The sequence below is a fragment of the Oncorhynchus masou genome, chromosome 1 (assembly GCF_036934945.1).
Source record: "Oncorhynchus masou masou isolate Uvic2021 chromosome 1, UVic_Omas_1.1, whole genome shotgun sequence".
Classification (NCBI taxonomy): domain Eukaryota; kingdom Metazoa; phylum Chordata; class Actinopteri; order Salmoniformes; family Salmonidae; genus Oncorhynchus; species Oncorhynchus masou.
This window is the reverse complement of record NC_088212.1, coordinates 72,621,282-72,646,411: the sequence shown is the minus strand read 5'-3', so window position 1 is coordinate 72,646,411 and position 25,130 is coordinate 72,621,282. Positions and strand designations below refer to the sequence as shown.

Genomic DNA, 25,130 nt, shown 5'->3' with positions numbered 1-25,130 from the left:
GTTTTAGCCATTCAAAACACATAAATAAAGTTGGCAATAGGCTATGCATATATACCACGTTCTTGTTTTCATTCCTTTTGAAATTAAGTTGGGAAATATTTGATTGCAGACACCCAGTTCAACAATGGCTTATCCTATTCCAGACAAACAACCACAATTCAAAGTGTTAAACACTCAATTTCCGATGGTGTTAGTTCAGAAAAACGGATCAGTAATCTAAAGGTTGCTGGTTTCAGATCCCTGGCGCCACTTCCTACTGTTGTCCTTGAGCAACGCACTTAGCCAACCTCTAGATATATCCGGGGACAGCACTGTGGCTGACCCTGTGCTCCTCTCTATACAGTACTAAAGACACATTTTCATCTTTGATGGACTAATAATGTAATAAAGTATTATGCACTTAAACAATTTATTTCAAATGTTTTTGATAGTGTTTGTCAAACTGCGTGAACAGAAATGAGAAGGTTCCCACCTTAGTTGGAGGGAATTAAATAACTATTTTGCTATTATAACCAGTCCTTTGTTACAGATGACTTACCTTACCAATGATATAACCTCACAACAATCAGACAAAATGTGAAATAGACTTGATTCAAATCAAAACTAATATTGCAGAAAAGAGCACTCGGACTGCTTTATAACATGATCATGTTGTACTGACTTGTCTACAACTAGCACAACAAGTGTTGGTGTCCAAAAGGACATTTTGCTGACATCTTTTAGTTAGTTGAGGCTGTTTAAAAGGAAAAATACTTTCTACAGTTTTTTTGAAGCCCCTAACATGAAAGAGAATGATTTTCAAAAACATACAATTTATTTAAATAAAAGTCTGTGTGTCGCTATGGGCAGGGTAGACAGATTTTTAGAAGATTATGCCTTGAGGTGGAGTGGATTAGATACACATTTCAATGCTAATTGTATTGACGCTGAATCAACATTGAAAGTCCCACCTATGTAGGCAAACAACATTCCTGTGAGATTAAAAGTAAGCAGTAGAACAGGTAGGGTCAACTTAATAGGGACCCCATTGCCCAAAGGCCATAATACTAGGACTGTTTATTAGTTTTACCCAGCTCCAGGCACTGTATACTTGCTGCCAAGTCATCAAAAAGGAACTCTGAGCTCACAGACAGTGGGTCATATGTTTGACATAATTAGACCAGGGACAGTAAAATACCTAAATCAATTAGTAAAATAATTAAGCAAAACTATTTTTTTTTTAACGTAAACATTTCTCAAACATGGTGTTGTTAGGGAACCTCTCTTTACTAGCCTATATAGCCAATAAACAGTAAACATATGTTGCTTAACTGTGTGCTCCACCCTGGATAGTTAATCCTGAGTCATTTCTCCCACTCTATTCAACATGTTTTAATATTACACTTACTTTTACATAAAGGTCCCTGTATCAACCTACCTCAATCTAACCTTTAGTTACACTTAACATGAAGCTGTCACCCATAAATCATCACAGTTTGTTTGAGTTATTCAAAGTGCTCATCAACTTGCGCTGTTTAATATTACTTCTGTACGCTGAATTGAGTTTACACTTAACCTCAATCTATTTACCCAGAGCTTGTGTAATAATGGTTCTATACATAAACCAAGTATAGCTATGACGATAGAGCAGTCAAATACGCAACCCAGAGCTGCTAAAATCATCAAACATTGTTGAAGCCTTTGGGTAAGGTGGAGCCGCACACAGCCTCTGGCAAGACCTAGGTGGGGATGGGTGGGGAAGGATGGATAGGCTATTCAGTCAGCGAAGGCTTTGTTAGGAAAGAAACCACCTGGGGTGTAGACACAAGGGCATAATACATAGCCTAGGCGGCCAGAAAGACATTTAAAGGCTGGGCCAATTATCAGTCATAAATCAGTCAATAGCATGTTGGTAGAGCGCCCTAGGTACGGTAGTGAGGTTTGAGCTCTTTATGAATTCCAGATTGACCACTATGAATATTCCATTGTCCAATATAAAGATGGGTCAGATACAAAAAGTACTAAACTACACACCTGCAACAGATTCTTCCCTATAGCAGATTAATGTAGACATGATCATATACAGATATGATCATTTCACACATAGGTCGGCTCTGGTCGGCTCTGTCGGCTCTGGTCGGCTCTGTCAGCAATGGATGATAAAAAAAAGTTAGATGATTGACCTCTGAAAAAGGCAATTCTTCCACAAATGTTGATCAACTGATCAACTGACGGTACAATATTTAATGTCATGTGTTACATTCATGGCAGGAAAACCACTAAAACCAAGCAGGATTTGGCTTTACAGAACTGCCAAAATGAAGGAAACACCAACATAAAGTGTCTTAATTGTGTGTTAGAACATAAAAACTTCAATGCGCCTCAGCATAAATTCTACAGGTGTCTGGAACTCTATAGGAAGGATGCAACACCATTCTTCCATGACAAATTCCATAATTTGTTGTTTTGTTGATGGCGGTGGAAAACACTGTCTCAGGCTCCGCTCCAGAATATCCCATAGGTGTTCAGTTGGGTTGAGATCTGGTGACTGAAACACACACACACACACACACACACACACACACACACACACACACACACACACACACACACACACACACACACACACACACACACACACACACACACACACGACCATGTTAATTGCTTAATTAACTCAGGAGCCCCATCTGTGTGGAAGCACCTGCTTTTCAATTTGTATCCCTCATTTACTCAATTAATTCCTTTATTTTGGCAGTAACATGTACATCTGTGGTAAAATAAGTTAGTATCAATGTAAAATGAAATATAGAAAGTCATGCAGGTATAGCAAACTTGTTTAATGGGTTTTAAGTCAAATGTGTACTTTCTGGTCATTTAGTGTGATATTTTACACGTTATTAAATAAATGGCACATATTTATGTTGAGATACATAACATATTGACATTTTTAAAATGTCTGCTTAAAGTGAGAGTTTGAAGGTATGTTGAATCTTAACAATAACCATAAGCCTTAAAATGACAACCATCAATTGAACAGGGAACGTTTGACAAAAAAGTTTTAAAAAGTAACATTTTCAAACATGAATTTGGAAAAAATAGATATGCTTTGAAACATAATAAATGCTAATGTGTTACTAAAGCTCAGTTCATTTTGCAACAGCCTGGGCTGTATGTGCTATATACAAACTAGTTATTCCTGTTGAGTTTAAAAACACCCCAAAAATAATAGGTTGATACTGTTGATAGACTTAGTGGCCATATGAGAAAGCTGAAGTGATTAACGTTCTAATAGTTGTGAAATAATACTTACAATAGTTGTGAAAAAATGCACATTAGTGTGTTCAAATTATTTTTACATTATTTTCAATTTAATATATCGATTTTTTTAATCAGGATGCAGTTCCTGGATGAGCTTGATGAGTCACACTAGTCCATGAATACTACTATGAATACAATTAGCACGATCGCTCCTTTGAGCAACAGCAGCGAGACAAATGTTTGCATTTGGACAATGTGTGCTCAAGATACTGAGCCAATAGAGTGGATGAATGTATTTTTAATCCGCAATACATTGGCTGACTTTTTGATGGCTGTGGAGATAAACCGTTTTGTTCTATCAAACCTCACTACATTATGAATGTATCTGTAATTATACATTAAAATGTACATTACATAAAGAAAATAACATGTATTGTGTTGTGGACACCAGGAGTAGTATCTGCTGCATTTGGGATAATGGGGATCCTAATACAATACCAAATACCAATAGCTCAAACCACTGGAGAGGAGATGCTGCCTGAGGTGAATAGATACTGAATGAGGAAGGAAGGCACCTCCCTGTAAAAAAGGAATCACATAAGACTATTAAGTAACTTCTCTTGTGCAATATAGGTGTATAGGTCTATAATAAAGGACATTATGAACCCCCTGAGGTTATAATAAAATATGGGTACACAACTAATCCCAATAATAGAATACTTAATGAAAATATCTAAATCTATATATAAATGTTCATGCTTAATATACTGTTAATGTTCTGAAAAACCTCATAGACAGAACATTGAAGTCTTAAAGTCGTCATTGAGCCATGTTTAACCTGTGGCCCCACCTTTGTGTTAACCTTTAAGGTCCCTCCTCAAATACAGGTGGTTATAAAAACCAGATCCATCCTAAGCACCTCTCTCATATCACCTGTGCAGGACCTGTTCACTACCCACAGGATCACCATGGGGACAACCAAGGATGCACCGATATGGAGGCTGATATGCCTGGTACTACTGATCAAATCAGCAGAAACAGGTTGGTAGAATATTCATTCATTAGCCTAAATCAGAAACTGTTCTGATTATTACTATAATATATTTTTTTCAACATCTTTAAAAGTCTGACAAATCTGTCAAATATACATATTATTTCATAAATCAGACTGATTGTTAATAACAAATAGTAAATATTCAGGACAACGCCAAATGATTATGATGATTGACACTCAGCAGATTATGATGATTGACACTCGATAGGTTTTAAAAGCTGTAACCACACGTTTAGTATGATTAGGTCACTTTCAGGTTTGATAACATACACTATATATTTTATGTAAAATCTCATTATGTAAAAAAAATAATGTATTAGCTATTCAGAAATGTACTAACACACAGAAAAGTGATTACATGTATTATACAGGCATTTTAAAGAATTCAACAGTAGGCATACAGTAACAGTTTTTACTCAATCAGTTATAACGGTTTTCCTTTTTTCTCAATTACTACGACCATATGATTACATTATTCATTTAAATGTTCATCCTATTTCTGTTCCTTATACGCATTTGTTTATGAGATTGTTCCTGTCTAAATTTGAAAATGTTACACATATGTGTTGAACAATCTGAAACTCCGTAGAAATCGTTATCATTTGTGATTGATATCATGAGTGGTTGTAGCGTAGTTTATAGTGTTATAAATACATAAAGCACTCCCCACAATGGGCATGTTCAATAAACATTTTGATTGGGAATGAAAACAAGAACAGAATACAGACAAAAACTAAAATGTATATCGTTAAAATAATAGTTGGGGTAAGTATGTTTGATATTACTCAAATAATACTGACAGGAAAAATGTGATGAATAAATATGTAAAATAGCAACTGAACTGTCATTGGAATTCAATGTGTTTAGTTTACAAAGCAGATGACACTTGATTAAGCAATCTTCAGGCCCGTTGCATGCGTCGGATGACCAGTCAGCCAGGGCTGAAAATTCCAAAAGCTTTGACCCCACCTACACAATTCATAGAACATCAAAATAGTTCAGGCACAGAAGATTGATCCTAAAACATTGATTTTATAATTGTTATCCCCTTGCAGCTGTTTGAATCAATTGTCAAGTGAAATGAAGTGCCACATTAACTATGCAGCTTTTGGTAAACTAGGGTCTCGATTCAATCCTTATTGCCATACTTGAAATGTGAAGGTAATTTCCGATTGAGCCGACATATGCAGTGTTTACCATGAACGCAAACTCTGCGAATGCAGGAACATTCCCATTAAAATTCCATTGCACGATAGCGCTTAACTTTGGCGATACGGATTGAATGGAGCCTTAGGTTCGCCGTAAATATTGAATGGGTCACATCATGCTTCAAATGTCCCTTCGTCTGGACATACTGCTGTGCAAATCAAATACACTTCTAAAAGCGCAGTGCAACAATTTAAATCTGCAATGATTGAACTCCATCCGGAATGTTCATATAATATTGTAAAATACTCATGAATTGCTTTTATTTCAGTGAGCCCCACCACAAGTGTAACAATCATCCCGACAATGATCACAACGATACCCACACTTTCAGGTAAATCTCTGACCGATTGCACACCGAATAAAAGACTGGGTATCCATCAATATGCTAAGATGGAACTGACATTTGTATTCCTTGTCCCTCAGGAGTGAATGCCTCACACAATGACCAGGTCTGCAGCACATGGGGTAACTACCATTTCAAGACCTTTGACGGGGACTTTTTCCAGCTCCCCTCCACCTGCAACCATGTTGTGACCTCACTGTGTAAGAGCAGCTATGAGGCTTTCAACATCCAGATGAGGCGGCAGGTGGTGGACAACCAGCCCACCATTAGCAAGATCACCATGAAGCTGGATGGTGTAGTGGTGGAGCTTTCCAAGGGTGGTGTTGTGGTCAATGGGCAGACGTGAGTTTCCCTGTCATTTGACTGATTCGCCATTATGCAAGCACCTTTCTTGGGGATTTTATGTGCTACATTCTGTAATTTAATATTACTTATAATCATAATGTATTGGATGACCTTTAAACATTATCTTCCTCCTGAAGGGTGACCCTGCCGTTCAGCTTGTCTGGAGTCAGCATTGTGAAGACTACATCCAATGTGAAGGTCGTAGCCAAACTGGGGCTGGTTGCTGTTTGGAACAAGGATGACTCCCTAATGGTAAAATACCTGCATTTCTAATTTTCCTCTTCAATGGTTGATTAGTTAATAATGTTACATTGTTCTTTAGATTAAATGGCAATGATCAGCAGTTGATCGTGAGTGAGAGACATTGTTTTTTGCTGCTCCTTGTCTCATGTTGGTTGAAGCACTGTCTACTCCCCTCCTAAAATGTTAATATTGAAAGGCAGAATTACCTGAAGAACGAGGATGAATTAAACAGGATATGTGAAGATGTATACCCTATACACATACAGGCTAATGTTCCAATGTTTATTTGATGAAGTGTTTGCAAATATTTGTAGATTTGAATTACATTTTCTGTCACTTCGTAATATAAAGACAAAGACTTTAATAAAAATACTTTGATACAAAGACTTTAATGAAAATAAAGAGTATTAACATGGAGGATAGCCAAGACTGAATATGTGAATGGTGCTGAACAGGATGAGATTTTGTGGACAAAACACATTGTGTCTGGTGTTTCAACAGATTGAAATGAACGAGAAGTACAGAAACCAGACCTGCGGACTGTGTGGTGACTTCAATGAAGTCCAAACATACAACGAGTTCATCATCAATGGTAAAAACAAATCTGACCAAACTATTGAAATGTAACTACATTACATACTGTAGGTGGAAAAGCTAATTGTCAATGTCTGTGTTGTTGCAGGTGGGAAACTCTCTAGCTCTGACTATGGAAACCTCTGGAAACTGGATGGTCCTCTGGAAGTCTGTGAGGAGCCTACACTAACTTCTGAGGAGAGTTGTGGAGATGAGGTATTACAATTCACACCACAGAAGAAGAATACAAAACAATGTTAATAGAAGTTAGAAATAGCAATTATTCCATGTGATCCAACAAATGTTTTCTATATAGTAACCTTTTGTGGTTTGTCTCTATTTGTAGGAATTTTGTCAGCAGCTGTTCTCCAGTGCAGCTTTCAGTAGCTGCACTAATTATTTGGACATGGACTCCTTCATCAAGACCTGCCTGGCAGACCTGTGCCACTGTGATAACAGCACCAACTCCTTCTGCCTGTGCAACACCATCTCAGAGTACTCCCGTCAGTGTGTTCATGCAGGGGGGAAGCCCCAGCAATGGAGGACTGAACAGTTCTGCTGTAAGTATGCAGATACTCTCCAACATGACCACCAAACACTAAATGATCATGTTCACAATACATTTTAAGGAAACTGTTAATCACAATGTTTATTTTCTCAGATAAGACATGCCCCTACAACATGGAGCACCAGGAGTGTGGAAGCCCCTGTGTTGACACCTGTTCCAACCCAGAGGCCAGCCAGTTGTGTGAAGACCACTGTACAGATGGCTGCTTCTGTCCCCTAGGTACCACATAGGTTCAACTCTGTCGTACAAGTTAACCTCAAGCACATCATGAAAACACCACACCTTTTACCCATTATGCCTTTTACGTCAATGTGTGCAAAAGTCCTTGATAATGAAATAAGTAAATATTGAATGTTTCTCTCAGTTACTTTCTCGAGTCAAGGAAGTTCTCTGTGTAAAGAACACATTAGAATAACTTAAATCTACTGAATTCTGCCTGATCTCTCACCAAATAGGTACTGTTTTTGATGATGTCAGCAACAGTGGCTGTATTCCATTGAGTGAATGCCACTGTGTCCACAATGGACAAGTATACAAATCTGGAGAATCTTACACCAGCAACTGTAAAGAATGGTAGGCCAAGTACATCATCTGATTTAAACATCACATATCCCATGCCTCATTTTCATGAATCATGCCAAACTCCACAGTGTGATTATTAAAACTGTATTCATGTAAATATTTATGAAATACTGTGTGAATGCAGTTGTGAGATGAGCCTGTAAATGTTCCCTTTAGCACCTGTGCTGGTGGTCAGTGGGCCTGTACAGACAAGGACTGTCCTGGGACCTGCTCTGTGGAGGGAGGATCCCACATCAACACCTATGATGGGAAAGCCTACACCTTCCATGGGGACTGCTCTTACATTCTGACCAAGGTCAGTCCATGTGGTGAAGTATAGCAAAGCAATAGAAGCAAGTAGAAACTCTTGATACGTTTTCAGTGCAAACAAAGGTGAAAAGGTGAGGTAAAATAGCTTTTCCTCAAGCCATATGTTGACATAGAAATGGGTCCAAACGAGTCACTCTCATTTCATATTTCTGCCTTCAAACTCATGCTTGTTTTCTTTCAGCAATGCAATGGAACTGAATTCACCGTGCTGGGAGACATTGTGAAGTGTGGGTTGACTGACACTCAGACCTGTATGAGGGCTGTTACCCTAGCCCTCTCCAGCAGATCCACCGTAAGGCAACTCCCCAAATATGTTTCAGAGAAAATAACACAATGACCTGTCAACTCATTTCGAAACCAAACCACTTCTTGAAGATAATTATACTGGCTTGCAAATAAATGTCCCTAAACCTTTTTGACTACACACACAATAACCTTCTTTAAAATTGCCCTGATCTGGCAAATATTGCCAGGCTGTTTGCAATCTTTTAAAATGCTCATGCATGGTAATGTTTGTGTCTAGAGGGGATTATTCAATAAACATATATGAACCAATTAGAATTTTATAGAATCCATTATCTTATCTAATTCACAGGTGATCCGAGTCCAGTCATGTGGAAGTGTTTTTGTAAATCAGATTCTTTCTCAGCTCCCACTCAATACAGGTGAGACAATCCATTGTAATGCCAAATTAAATTGTAGTGTGGATCAGTGTATGAGCTCCATATAATTTATATTCACTAGATGAAGCCTTAATGATGTCCATCTATTTCTTTCATGTATTGCAGCTGAAGTGACCATCTTCAAGCCCTCCTCATTCTACATTGTTATCCAGACAACTCTTGGAGTTCAACTTCAGATCCAGCTTTCACCAGTTATGCAGATCTACATAACTGCCATCTCATCCTACAAAGGAACAACCTGTGGTATGCTTCAGATTCATCCATCAGTTTCATAGCTTTTTCTTCGGTATCTCTATTCACAAAAATCTAATAGCATCATATGGCTTCAATTATTTTCCTCAGGCCTTTGCGGAAACTACAATGACGTTCAGTCAGATGAGTTCAGAGTCATCAGTGGATTGGTGGAGGGCACAGCTGTAGCTTTTGCCAACACATGGAAGACCATGGCCAGCTGCCCTGATGTCAAGACTAGCTTTGAAAACCCCTGCAGTTTGAGCATCGAAAATGGTACATATTTATTAAGCCTACAGATTCATCACTTGTTGAATGATTATAACAAAGTTATATAAGATATTATATGCTTATGTTGTAATTATGATTGTCTTTTTCACAGAGAAATACGCCCAGCACTGGTGTTCCATGTTATCAGATCCTAAAGGAGTGTTCTCCCCTTGCCATTCTGAAATAAGACCAGACACCTACAAAACCGTAAGTTAGTTAAGAAGGATACTATCTCAAATTAAAATCATTCAACTCTTATGTGATGAGGTTATAGTCTTGACACACGTTGACTCTTTTTCCAACAGAACTGCATGTATGACAGCTGTAACTGCGAGAAGAGTGAGGACAGCATGTGTGCTGCCGTCTCCTCTTATGTCCACGCTTGTGCTGCCGAGGGTATCCAGCTCAGCGGCTGGAGAGACACTATCTGCAGTGAGTAGACAGCACGGCACCATGGAGACCTCTCGCAATGTGTCATTATAATGAGTGCTGCAAATTGATTAGAATAGAATGATTTTACTGAAACAGCAACAGTAGTTACTAAGTACAAATAACCTGAAGAAATAACTGCACAAAGATATAAGGAAATCAATATCTTGCTAATACTACTCATATCTAATGACTTTTCTCAGATAAATTCGCCGCCTGTCCCAGACAAACAGTTTATACCTACAACATGACCAGCTGTGGACGCACCTGCCGCTCACTGAGCATGACAGACCAATCTTGCCAGGTGAAGTTTGTTCCGGTGGACGGCTGTGGCTGTGCAGAGGGCACCTACATGGACGAGGCTGGCCAGTGTGTTGCCCCCACCAACTGTCCCTGCTATGACAAGGGCTCAGTGGTCCCTGCAGGAGAGACTATCAGCAGAGACGGTGCCACCTGGTAAGCACCTCCCTCATACATATAAAGACAACAGGAGCGGTAGAGATACTCTCAATGTTTGGCTATGAAAAGCCAACTGACATTTACTCCTGAGGTGCTGACCTGTTGCACCCTCGACAACTACTGTGATTATTATTATTTGACCATTCTGGTCATTTATGAACTTTGGAACATCTTGGCCATGTTCTGTTATAATCTCCACCCGGCACAGCCAGATAAGGACTGGCCACCCCCCAGAACCTGGTTCCTCTCTAGGTTTCTTCCTAGGTTCTGGCCTTTCTAGGGAGTCTTTCCTCGCCACTGTGCTTCTACACCTGCATTGCTTGCTGTTTGGGGTTTTAGGCTGGGTTTCTGTACAGCACTTTGGTATATCAGCTGATGTAATAATGTCTATATCAATACATTTGATTTGATTTGATACATATAAAGATAGGAGACCAAAATAAATACAAGTACAAATGAAACTTCATGGATATATTCAAAACTGTATGTCATAATGATATTTGCTGTTAATTTCATTATCTTACTAACTATAACTATGAATACTGTAACTATGTTACAGTACTTGCAGACAAGGGACACTGAGTTGCACTGGGGGAGCAAGACCATCCAGTAAGTTTTATCTGCCTTCAATTTATGAATTTAATTTATTGATAAAATATATGGCTCAATATGATTTAACCCTTTACATGCATCCTTCACAAAACAGGTACATTTGAAATGAACCAAGAGGATTCAAGCAATTCATGTAAGACAATGTGATTAATGATGATGATGAATGTGGATATTTCTGGATACATGATCATTATATTCTGCTTGTTTGAGAATTGAAAATATTTTTTAAAACGTGTATTCTCATATATCCCCAGTATGCACAGTGCCAATGGTTTTCTTCAACTGCTCAACTGCACCTCCAGGAGCTTCAGGTTCAGAGTGTCAGAAGAGCTGCAAAACTCTGGATATGACCTGTGTGAGTCCCTTATTCACACTAAATGGGATTGTCACGTACTGTCACTATTATACTGAGTTTTGTGTTGACTGAACAAAAACATTTGAGAATCTCAATTATGTCAAATACCCACCCCCCTCCTCCCCTGGTGTACAAAAACATAGTCCATATCTCTTTAATTTGTGTGCACTTTGTTAAATCGCTTTAGATCAGCACAGAGTGCACATCAGGTTGTATGTGCCCCACCGGACTGGTGTCTGATGGGAACGGAGACTGCATCAAGGAAGAACTTTGTCCTTGTGCTCACAATGGAGCTACTTACCAAGCTGGAGAGACTCTTAAGGTTGACTGCAATACATGGTATGCCTGTTTTGTGCCTTCCCCCTCACCTGGGGAGAAAACATAAAGAACACAAATGTACAAATAATGGAAAAAATGTCAGGCAATTTTTGTGACATTATGTGTGTGTTGTTCACAGTACTTGCAAGGACAGACAATGGCAGTGTACCACACATCTTTGTGATGGAGTTTGTGCAATCTACGGAGAGGGTCACTATATCACCTTTGATGAGAAAAGGTTCAACTTTAATGGAAACTGTGAATACACTCTCATTCAGGTTTGTGTCTCTTTATTTGGTAGAATTGTATCAGCATTGAGAAGTGTGAATTTAAACCATATTAAGAACATTTTCCTTTCGCACAGGACTACTGTGGCAATACTAATGGCAGTGGCAGCTTCAGAGTCCTCACTGAGAACGTTCCTTGTGGAACTAAAGGCACCACCTGCTCCAAGACCATCAAGCTCTTCCTGGGGGTAATGAGCAACTTGACTTCACACAATACTGTACATTCCATCCCTCGTGTAAAGAACAATCAACAAATCATCAACCAAACATCAAGTTGAGATCCGATTCCAGACAAAGTTATGTATGAAAACATATTTTCCTTCTACAGACCAGTGAGCTCATACTGGCAGATGGGAACGCTCAAGTTGTCAGGAGTACTCCAGAAGAGCAGTTTCCTAAACAGATCAGCCTTCTGGGGAATTATCTGGTTATTGAAGTCAAAAGTGGTCTAATCCTCATGTGGGACAAGAAGACCAGTCTCTTTATCAAGCTTAGCCCACAATACCAGGTACATTAAGATACTCTGATGAAGAAATGAATTCAGTATTGAGTCAAAACTGATATTACAGAGACTTTCGTATATACCCTGCCAAGTCAATCATTTTAATTCATGATCTCTTTTCTTCAGGGGCAAGTGTGTGGTCTGTGTGGAAACTATGATGGCAACGCAAACAACGACTTCACCACTAGAGCCCAGGCGACAGTTGTTGATCCAGTGGAATTTGGAAACAGCTGGAAAGTTTCATCAAGCTGCCCAAGTGTATCTGCTGTAGTGCACCCATGTGCCTCCAACCCGTACAGAGCGTCTTGGGCCCAGAAACAGTGCAGCATCATTAACAGTGATGTCTTCACAGCCTGCCAGAACCAGGTATGGATATATTCAAATAGGATTTAATAATTGTTAGATTACTTGTTAGATATTACTGCATGGTCAGAACTAGAAGCACAAGCATTTCGCTACACTCGCATTAACATCTGCTAACCATGTGTGTGTGACCAATTCAATTTGATTTGATTTGAATACTAGTAAGATATGTGGATTGTATTTTGTGGACAAAGAAATGTACTTCACCATGCAACTCCTGTATATCTTACAACACATTGCTGTGCTTTTAAGGTGGACCCCTCTCCTTACTACGATTCTTGTGTGAGAGACTCATGTGCTTGTGACAGTGGTGGAGACTGTGAGTGCTTCTGTACCGCAGTGGCAGCTTATGCAAAGGCCTGCAATGAAGCTGGAGCATGCGTAGCCTGGAGAACCCCTCGAATTTGCCGTAAGTTTCTTCACAATCATTATTGAATGTGATTTTCAACTACATTACGGCACTTGTCAATTCAATACTGGACCAGGTTGACACATTATCATATTGGACAGTTGATCATGGAAAGGGATCATTATTCTAGTTCAAATAATGAAAACGTTTTTGTCCACCATATTTTGTCCACCACATACAGCACTGTTCTGTGATTACTACAACCCCACTGGAGAATGTGAGTGGCACTACAAGGCATGTGGAGCTCAGTGTATGAAGACCTGCAGAAACCCTTCCGGAGACTGTTCTAGTTTAATTCCAGCATTGGAAGGTAGGGATATGACCGTCTAACTCATATTTTGTCTCACTTGGATGACTTCTGAATAACAATTGTAATTGAAACTGACCCCAACAATGGTTATAAATATATATGCTTTGTGTTTGAGCAGCCTCAGGCTACATTTACACTGATTACTGTTATCCTTAACAAGACTTGACCTTTTGTAACCTCGGCTATTGTGGTTATTACAGGCTGCTATCCTAACTGTCCTGCGGCACAACCTTACTTCAATGAGGAGACAATGAAGTGTGTGGAGAGGGAACAATGTGGCTGCTATGACTATGAAGGAAACCAGTACACCAATGGACAGAATCTTCCGGCACAAAACTGTGAAACATGGTATGTTAAAATCATTCAATTCACAGGAACTGTGCTATTTCAGAGCATATTCTGAATGTTCTAACTGTGAAAGTATTAGGTTTTCTGTATTGCATTAATTTTAGGGAAGAGGGTGGTAAGGGGTTTGTCTAAGATGGGAAGGTCATGCTAGTTTTTCCATAGTGATGCCAATTATGGCTGTATGGCAATCTGAAAACTTGCCCTGCTCCCCATGCATTTCACAATTTACTTTATTACTAAGTCCTGACTAGTCTTACCTCTTTACTAGTATTTTGAACAAAACATTTATATCTATATAATTTAAAACTGGGAATGTTTAAAACATTTAAATCATTGTTCTTCTTTTAAAGCACCTGCACAATGACTGGAGTGAGTTGTAGTTATGATGTAAATGGTAAGGATGACATCATCAAATAAAAGTAAAATATTTAGCAATGCCCAAAGCAACATTGATTGAATTTAATTTAAAATACTTTGTTTTATTGCAGATTGTACATGCTTGTATAATGGTAAACAACACCCGTATGGAGAAACCCTCTACAACACAACAGATGGAATTGGTAACTGCATTGTTGCTGTTTGTGCCGCAAACGGAACCATTACCAGAAACATTTCCCCTTGTCAAGTGACCACAACTCCAATACCAACTACAACATCTCCTCTGACCACAACAACTGTCCATGCAACAACCACACTAAAACCCACAACTGTCTTCCACTTCACAACACCTGGTAAGCAGAGAAACTCTTCAATGATTAAAGGGCAGCCCAATTTGTGCTAAATACCATACTGATAAATGGAAATCTTGATGGAACTTAATAGCAATTTGTATGCAAGATGGTAGTAGAGGTCTTCTCGGGTCCAAACCCCGAGAATCAGACCCGGACCTGAACGGATACAATCATTTAAAATGAAGGGGGACCTGGACTCGAACAGACCCGAGAACAATCAGACCCAAACACGAATGGACCCGACGACAACCAGACCTAGACCCGACCTATACTCTAACTGGTCCAGGTCTAGACCAGACTTGATTGGACCCGAGTGACAAACTAATTATATTTATCAGCCAAGGTGCTCCTCTGGTTAATTTGTATATTTTGTATATTTTGTCTAGGCCTTCTAGAAGTCAATAAATTCAACATATTATAGTAAAATAAATATGGTACAGGCTATGCAGAGCTGTTGTCAGGTCCATTCAGGTCCAATCAGGTCAATCAGCTGTAAGACCCAATGACAATCAAACATGACTTGACCCGGACCAGAAGGAAAAGTTTGAATTTTGGACCCGTACCAGGGTTCAGGTGGACCCTACTGTAGGTGGTAGTGATGAGCTTAATTCATATTGACAATATGTTCAAATTGAATATGAATGATAAGTTTTGTAAATACGAGCTATTTGGTAAATTAAAATGTTCTAGCCAAGTTAAATAAAGGTATATCTTTTTCAAAAACAGAACCAACTTCAACTTGGTCTTCTACAACAATGGAGATGACACCTAAAATCACCACAAGTTCATCATTAAATCCTTCAACTACATCATCAGGATCAAGTACAGTCACAATTCCCAAACCGACAACTGTAACTACAACAACTATAGTACCCACAACAAGTGGAGAAGTAGCTACATTGACCACGGCCGAAACGTCAACAAAGGAAGAAACCACAACTGAGACGATCACATCTACAAAGCCACCTAAAGTAGTCACCACTGGTATGGCAACAACGACATCACATGTCACCACAAAACCATCGGTAACTTCGATTGCGCCAATTACAAAAACACTACCTCAACTTACAGGTACATTGTGGCCTTTAACATCAACAACACAGCCCTCAACAACAACAGAATCAGTCTTCACAGGTGGAATATTGACAACAGAGCCTACCTCCCAAATTACCAATACAATTACATCCGGGATATTCACACACACCACAGCATCATCATCTACAACTGAAAATGTTGAAGCCTCTACCTCAACATCACAGTCCTCAACTTCAATCACACCTACAAAGGCACCTACAACAACTGCAGAGGTAACTACATTAACTTCCACTGAAAGTTCCACACAGCCGCCTAAAATTGTCACCACTGGCTCAACAACTACTTCCACCACAGTAATTGTTGAAACGTTTACCTCAACATCACAGTCCACAATAACAGGTGAAGAAACAACAGGGCCAGTTGGAATTACATCCAGTCCAATGACTTCAACCACAACAACAAAGACACCCACCACAAATGCAGAGGAAATTACACCTACCACAGGTGGAACTACAACAGTTGAAGAAACCACAACGGAGTCAATTCCATCTACATCCACAACGCCACCAAAAGAATTCACCACTGGCCCAACAACCACTTCCACCACTGTAATGGTTGAAACCTCTACCTCAACACCACAGCCCACATCAACAGGTGAAGAAACAACAGGGCCAGTTGGCATTACTTCCAATCCCACGACTTCAACGACAACAACTGCGGAGGTAGTTACACCTACCACAGGTGGAACTACAAAAGTTGAAGAAACCACAACGGAGACTATTCCATCTACATCCACAAAGCCACCAAAAGAATTCACCACTGGCCCAACAACCACTTCCACCACTGTAATTGTTGAAACCTCTACCTCAACACCACAGCCCACATCAACAGGTGAAGAAACAACAGGGCCAGTTGGCATTACTTCCAATCCCACGACTTCAACAACAACAACAAAGGCACCCACCACAAACGCAGAGGAAATTACACCTACCACAGGTGGAACTACAACAGTTGAAGAAACCACAACGGAGTCTATTCCATCTACATCCACAACGCCACCTAAAGAATTCACCACTGGCCCAACAACCACTTCCACCACTGTAATTGTTGAAACCTCTACCTCAACACCACAGCCCACATCAACAGGTGAAGAAACAACAGGGCCAGTTGGCATTACTTCCAATCCCACGACTTCAACAACAACAACAAAGGCACCAACCACAAATGCAGAGGAAATTACATCTACCACAGGTGGAACTACAACAGTTGAAGAAACCACAACGGAGTCTATTCCATCTACATCCACAACGCCACCTAAAGAATTCACCACTGGCCCAACAACCACTTCCACCACTGTAATTGTTGAAACCTCTACCTCAACACCACAGCCCACATCAACAGGTGAAGAAACAACAGGGCCAGTTGGCATTACTTCCAATCCCACGACTTCAACGACAACAACTGGGGAGGTAGTTACACCTACCACAGGTGGAACTACAAAAGTTGAAGAAACCACAATGGAGACTATTCCATCTACATCCACAAAGCCACCAAAAGAATTCACCACTGGCCCAACAACCACTTCCACCACTGTAATTGTTGAAACCTCTACCTCAACACCACAGCCCACATCAACAGGTGAAGAAACAACAGGGCCAGTTGGCATTACTTCCAATCCCACGACTTCAACGACAACAACTGGGGAGGTAGTTACACCTACCACAGGTGGAACTACAAAAGTTGAAGAAACCACAACGGAGTCTATTCCATCTACATCCACAACGCCACCTAAAGAATTCACCACTGGACCAACAACCACTTCCACCACTGTAATTGTTGAAACCTTTACCTCAACTCCACAGCCCACATCAACAGGTGAAGAAACAACAGGGCCAGTTGGCATTACTTCCAATCCCACGACTTCAACGACAACAACTGGGGAGGTAGTTACACCTACCACAGGTGGAACTACAAAAGTTGAAGAAACCACAACGGAGTCTATTCCATCTACATCCACAACGCCACCTAAAGAATTCACCACTGGACCAACAACCACTTCCACCACTGTAATTGTTGAAACCTCTACCTCAACACCACAGCCCACATCAACAGGTGAAGAAACAACAGGGCCAGTTGGCATTACTTCCAATCCCACGACTTCAACAACAACAACAAAGGCACCAACCACAAATGCAGAGGAAATTACACCTACCACAGGTGGAACTACAAAAGTTGAAGAAACCACAACGGAGACTATTCCATCTACATCCACAAAGCCACCAAAAGAATTCACCACTGGCCCAACAACCACTTCCACCACTGTAATTGTTGAAACCTCTACCTCAACACCACAGCCCACATCAACAGGTGAAGAAACAACAGGGCCAGTTGGCATTACTTCCAATCCCACGACTTCAACGACAACAACTGCGGAGGTAGTTACACCTACCACAGGTGGAACTACAAAAGTTGAAGAAACCACAATGGAGACTATTCCATCTACATCCACAAAGCCACCAAAAGAATTCACCACTGGCCCAACAACCACTTCCACCACTGTAATTGTTGAAACCTCTACCTCAACACCACAGCCCACATCAACAGGTGAAGAAACAACAGGGCCAGTTGGCATTACTACCAATCCCACGACTTCAACGACAACAACTGCGGAGGTAGTTACACCTACCACAGGTGGAACTACAAAAGTTGAAGAAACCACAACGGAGACTATTCCATCTACATCCACAAAGCCACCAAAAGAATTCACCACTGGCCCAACAACCACTTCCACCACTGTAATTGTTGAAACCTCTACCTCAACACCACAGCCCACATCAACAGGTGAAGAAACAACAGGGCCAGTTGGCATTACTTCCAATCCCACGACTTCAACAACAACAACAAAGGCACCCACCACAAACGCAGAGGAAATTACACCTACCACAGGTGGAACAACAACAGTTGAAGAAACCACAACGGAGTCTATTCCATCTACATCCACAACGCCACCTAAAGAATTCACCACTGGCCCAACAACCACTTCCACCACTGTAATTGTTGAAACCTCTACCTCAACACCACATCCCACATCAACAGGTGAAGAAACAACAGGGCCAGTTGGCATTACTTCCAATCCCACGACTTCAACGACAACAACTGGGGAGGTAGTTACACCTACCACAGGTGGAACTACAAAAGTTGAAGAAACCACAATGGAGACTATTCCATCTACATCCACAAAGCCACCAAAAGAATTCACCACTGGCCCAACAACCACTTCCACCACTGTAATTGTTGAAACCTCTACCTCAACACCACAGCCCACATCAACAGGTGAAGAAACAACAGGGCCAGTTGGCATTACTTCCAATCCCACGACTTCAACGACAACAACTGGGGAGGTAGTTACACCTACCACAGGTGGAACTACAAAAGTTGAAGAAACCACAATGGAGACTATTCCATCTACATCCACAACGCCACCTAAAGAATTCACCACTGGCCCAACAACCACTTCCACCACTGTTATTGTTGAAACCTCTACCTCAACACCACAGCCCACATCAACAGGTGAAGAAACAACAGGGCCAGTTGGCATTACTTCCAATCCCACGACTTCAACGACAACAACTGGGGAGGTAGTTACACCTACCACAGGTGGAACTACAAAAGTTGAAGAAACCACAATGGAGACTATTCCATCTACATCCACAAAGCCACCAAAAGAATTCACCACTGGCCCAACAACCACTTTCACCACTGTAATTGTTGAAACCTCTACCTCAACACCACAGCCCACATCAACAGGTGAAGAAACAACAGGGCCAGTTGGCATTACTTCCAATCCCACGACTTCAACGACAACAACTGGGGAGGTAGTTACACCTACCACAGGTGGAACTACAAAAGTTGAAGAAACCACAACGGAGTCTATTCCATCTACATCCACAACGCCAACAAAAGAATTCACCACTGGACCAACAACCACTTCCACCACTGTAATTGTTGAAACCTCTACCTCAACACCACAGCCCACATCAACAGGTGAAGAAACAACAGGGCCAGTTGGCATTACTTCCAATCCCACGACTTCAACAACAACAACAAAGGCACCAACCACAAATGCAGAGGAAATTACACCTACCACAGGTGGAACTACAAAAGTTGAAGAAACCACAACGGAGACTATTCCATCTACATCCACAAAGCCACCAAAAGAATTCACCACTGGCCCAACAACCACTTCCACCACTGTAATTGTTGAAACCTCTACCTCAACACCACAGCCCACATCAACAGGTGAAGAAACAACAGGGCCAGTTGGCATTACTTCCAATCCCACGACTTCAACGACAACAACTGCGGAGGTAGTTACACCTACCACAGGTGGAACTACAAAAGTTGAAGAAACCACAATGGAGACTATTCCATCTACATCCACAAAGCCACCAAAAGAATTCACCACTGGCCCAACAACCACTTCCACCACTGTAATTGTTGAAACCTCTACCTCAACACCACAGCCCACATCAACAGGTGAAGAAACAACAGGGCCAGTTGGCATTACTACCAATCCCACGACTTCAACGACAACAACTGCGGAGGTAGTTACACCTACCACAGGTGGAACTACAAAAGTTGAAGAAACCACAACGGAGACTATTCCATCTACATCCACAAAGCCACCAAAAGAATTCACCACTGGCCCAACAACCACTTCCACCACTGTAATTGCTGAAACCTCTACCTCAACACCACAGCCCACATCAACAGGTGAAGAAACAACAGGGCCAGTTGGCATTACTTCCAATCCCACGACTTCAACAACAACAACAAAGGCACCAACCACAAACGCAGAGGAAATTACATCTACCACAGGTGGAACTACAACAGTTGAAGAAACCACAACGGAGTCTATTCCATCTACATCCACAACGCCACCTAAAGAATTCACCACTGGCCCAACAACCACTTCCACCACTGTAATTGTTGAAACCTCTACCTCAACACCACAGCCCACATCAACAGGTGAAGAAACAACAGGGCCAGTTGGCATTACTTCCAATCCCACGACTTCAACGACAACAACTGGGGAGGTAGTTACATCTATCACAGGTGGAACTACAAAAGTTGAAGAAACCACAATGGAGACTATTCCATCTACATCCACAAAGCCACCAAAAGAATTCACCACTGGCCCAACAACCACTTCCACCACTGTAATTGTTGAAACCTCTACCTCAACACCACAGCCCACATCAACAGGAGAAGAAACAACAGGGCCAGTTGGCATTACTTCCAATCCCACGACTTCAACGACAACAACTGGGGAGGTAGTTACACCTACCACAGGTGGAACTACAAAAGTTGAAGAAACCACAACGGAGTCTATTCCATCTACATCCACAAAGCCACCAAAAGAATTCACCACTGGCCCAACAACCACTTCCACCACTGTAATTGCTGAAACCTCTACCTCAACACCACAGCCCACATCAACAGGTGAAGAAACAACAGGGCCAGTTGGCATTACTTCCAATCCCACGACTTCAACAACAACAACAAAGGCACCAACCACAAACGCAGAGGAAATTACATCTACCACAGGTGGAACTACAACAGTTGAAGAAACCACAACGGAGTCTATTCCATCTACATCCACAACGCCACCTAAAGAATTCACCACTGGCCCAACAACCACTTCCACCACTGTAATTGTTGAAACCTCTACCTCAACACCACAGCCCACATCAACAGGTGAAGAAACAACAGGGCCAGTTGGCATTACTTCCAATCCCACGACTTCAACGACAACAACTGGGGAGGTAGTTACACCTATCACAGGTGGAACTACAAAAGTTGAAGAAACCACAATGGAGACTATTCCATCTACATCCACAAAGCCACCAAAAGAATTCACCACTGGCCCAACAACCACTTCCACCACTGTAATTGTTGAAACCTCTACCTCAACACCACAGCCCACATCAACAGGAGAAGAAACAACAGGGCCAGTTGGCATTACTTCCAATCCCACGACTTCAACGACAACAACTGGGGAGGTAGTTACACCTACCACAGGTGGAACTACAAAAGTTGAAGAAACCACAACGGAGTCTATTCCATCTACATCCACAACGCCACCTAAAGAATTCACCACTGGACCAACAACCACTTCCACCACTGTAATTGTTGAAACCTCTACCTCAACACCACAGCCCACATCAACAGGTGAAGAAACAACAGGGCCAGTTGGCATTACTTCCAATCCCACGACTTCAACAACAACAACAAAGGCACCAACCACAAATGCAGAGGAAATTACACCTACCACAGGTGGAACTACAAAAGTTGAAGAAACCACAACGGAGACTATTCCATCTACATCCACAAAGCCACCAAAAGAATTCACCACTGGCCCAACAACCACTTCCACCACTGTAATTGTTGAAACCTCTACCTCAACACCACAGCCCACATCAACAGGTGAAGAAACAACAGGGCCAGTTGGCATTACTTCCAATCCCACGACTTCAACAACAACAACAAAGGCACCCACCACAAACGCAGAGGAAATTACACCTACCACAGGTGGAACTACAACAGTTGAAGAAACCACAACGGAGTCTATTCCATCTACATCCACAACGCCACCTAAAGAATTCACCACTGGCCCAACAACCACTTCCACCACTGTAATTGTTGAAACCTCTACCTCAACACCACAGCCCACATCAACAGGTGAAGAAACAACAGGGCCAGTTGGCATTACTTCCAATCCCACGACTTCAACAACAACAACAAAGGCACCAACCACAAATGCAGAGGAAATTACATCTACCACAGGTGGAACTACAACAGTTGAAGAAACCACAACGGAGTCTATTCCATCTACATCCACAACGCCACCGAAAGAATTCACCACTGGCCCAACAACCACTTCCACCACTGTAATTGTTGAACCCTCTACCTCAACACCACAGCCCACATCAACAGGTGAAGAAACAACAGGGCCAGTTGGCATTACTTCCAATCCCACGACTTCAACGACAACAACTGGGGAGGTAGTTACACCTACCACAGGTGGAACTACAAAAGTTGAAGAAACCACAACGGAGACTATTCCATCTACATCCACAAAGCCACCAAAAGAATTCACCACTGGCCCAACAACCACTTCCACCACTGTAATTGTTGAAACCTCTACCTCAACACCACAGCCCACATCAACAGGAGAAGAAACAACAGGGCCAGTTGGCATTACTTCCAATCCCACGACTTCAACGACAACAACTGGGGAGGTAGTTACACCTACCACAGGTGGAACTACAAAAGTTGAAGAAACCACAACGGAGTCTATTCCATCTACATCCACAACGCCACCTAAAGAATTCACCACTGGACCAACAACCACTTCCACCACTGTAATTGTTGAAACCTCTACCTCAACACCACAGCCCACATCAACAGGTGAAGAAACAACAGGGCCAGTTGGCATTACTTCCAATCCCACGACTTCAACAACAACAACAAAGGCACCAACCACAAATGCAGAGGAAATTACACCTACCACAGGTGGAACTACAAAAGTTGAAGAAACCACAACGGAGACTATTCCATCTACATCCACAAAGCCACCAAAAGAATTCACCACTGGCCCAACAACCACTTCCACCACTGTAATAGTTGAAACCTCTACCTCAACACCACAGCCCACATCAACAGGTGAAGAAACAACAGGGCCAGTTGGCATTACTTCCAATCCCACGACTTCAACGACAACAACTGCGGAGGTAGTTACACCTACCACAGGTGGAACTACAAAAGTTGAAGAAACCACAATGGAGACTATTCCATCTACATCCACAAAGCCACCAAAAGAATTCACCACTGGCCCAACAACCACTTCCACCACTGTAATTGTTGAAACCTCTACCTCAACACCACAGCCCACATCAACAGGTGAAGAAACAACAGGGCCAGTTGGCATTACTTCCAATCCCACGACTTCAACGACAACAACTGGGGAGGTAGTTACACCTACCACAGGTGGAACTACAAAAGTTGAAGAAACCACAACGGAGACTATTCCATCTACATCCACAAAGCCACCAAAAGAATTCACCACTGGCCCAACAACCACTTCCACCACTGTAATTGTTGAAACCTCTACCTCTACCTCAACACCACAGCCCACATCAACAGGTGAAGAAACAACAGGGCCAGTTGGCATTACTTCCAAACCCACGACTTCAACGACAACAACTGCGGAGGTAGTTACACCTACCACAGGTGGAACTACAAAAGTTGAAGAAACCACAATGGAGACTATTCCATCTACATCCACAAAGCCACCAAAAGAATTCACCACTGGCCCAACAACCACTTCCACCACTGTAATTGTTGAAACCTCTACCTCAACACCACAGCCCACATCAACAGGTGAAGAAACAACAGGGCCAGTTGGCATTACTTCCAATCCCACGACTTCAACAACAACAACAATGGCACCCACCACAAATGCAGAGGAAATTACACCTACCACAGGTGGAACTACAACAGTTGAAGAAACCACAACGGAGTCTGTTCCATCTACATCCACAACGCCACCTAAAGAATTCACCACTGGCCCAACAACTACTTCCACCACTGTAATTGTTGAAACCTCTACCTCAACACCACAGCCCACATCAACAGGTGAAGAAACAACAGGGCCAGTTGGCATTACTTCCAATCCCACGACTTCAACGACAACAACTGCGGAGGTAATTACACCTACCACAGGTGGAACTACAAAAGTTGAAGAAACCACAACGGAGTCTATTCCATCTACATCCACAACGCCACCTAAAGAATTCACCACTGGCCCAACAACCACTTCCACCACTGTAATTGTTGAAACCTCTACCTCAACACCACAGCCCACATCAACAGGTGAAGAAACAACAGGGCCAGTTGGCATTACTTCCAATCCCACGACTTCAACAACAACAACAAAGGCACCAACCACAAATGCAGAGGAAATTACACCTACCACAGGTGGAACTACAAAAGTTGAAGAAACCACAACGGAGACTATTCCATCTACATCCACAAAGCCACCAAAAGAATTCACCACTGGCCCAACAACCACTTCCACCACTGTAATAGTTGAAACCTCTACCTCAACACCACAGCCCACATCAACAGGTGAAGAAACAACAGGGCCAGTTGGCATTACTTCCAATCCCACGACTTCAACGACAACAACTGCGGAGGTAGTTACACCTACCACAGGTGGAACTACAAAAGTTGAAGAAACCACAACGGAGACTATTCCATC

The 25,130-nt window shown here is 41.7% G+C and overlaps 1 protein-coding gene across 1 annotated transcript; it reads left to right on the top strand.

Moving 5' to 3' along the window:
• The first annotated feature begins 4,185 nt into the window (after positions 1-4,185).
• Positions 4,186-23,147, top strand: LOC135542951 (mucin-5AC-like). Its single transcript, XM_064970106.1, has 33 exons — positions 4,186-4,281; positions 5,772-5,834; positions 5,927-6,188; positions 6,329-6,443; positions 6,936-7,026; positions 7,117-7,223; positions 7,354-7,567; positions 7,669-7,794; positions 8,031-8,148; positions 8,314-8,452; positions 8,648-8,758; positions 9,062-9,131; positions 9,255-9,392; positions 9,492-9,656; positions 9,763-9,857; positions 9,956-10,082; positions 10,283-10,535; positions 11,098-11,147; positions 11,245-11,283; positions 11,405-11,505; positions 11,693-11,844; positions 11,963-12,101; positions 12,188-12,298; positions 12,439-12,618; positions 12,739-12,978; positions 13,228-13,384; positions 13,566-13,694; positions 13,895-14,042; positions 14,393-14,436; positions 14,531-14,696; positions 16,794-17,073; positions 21,925-22,549; positions 23,029-23,147. Exons 1-33 carry the CDS (start codon positions 4,209-4,211, stop codon positions 23,145-23,147), a joined length of 4,947 nt encoding a protein of 1,648 aa, XP_064826178.1. The 5' UTR covers positions 4,186-4,208.
• The last annotated feature ends 1,983 nt before the right edge of the window (positions 23,148-25,130 follow it).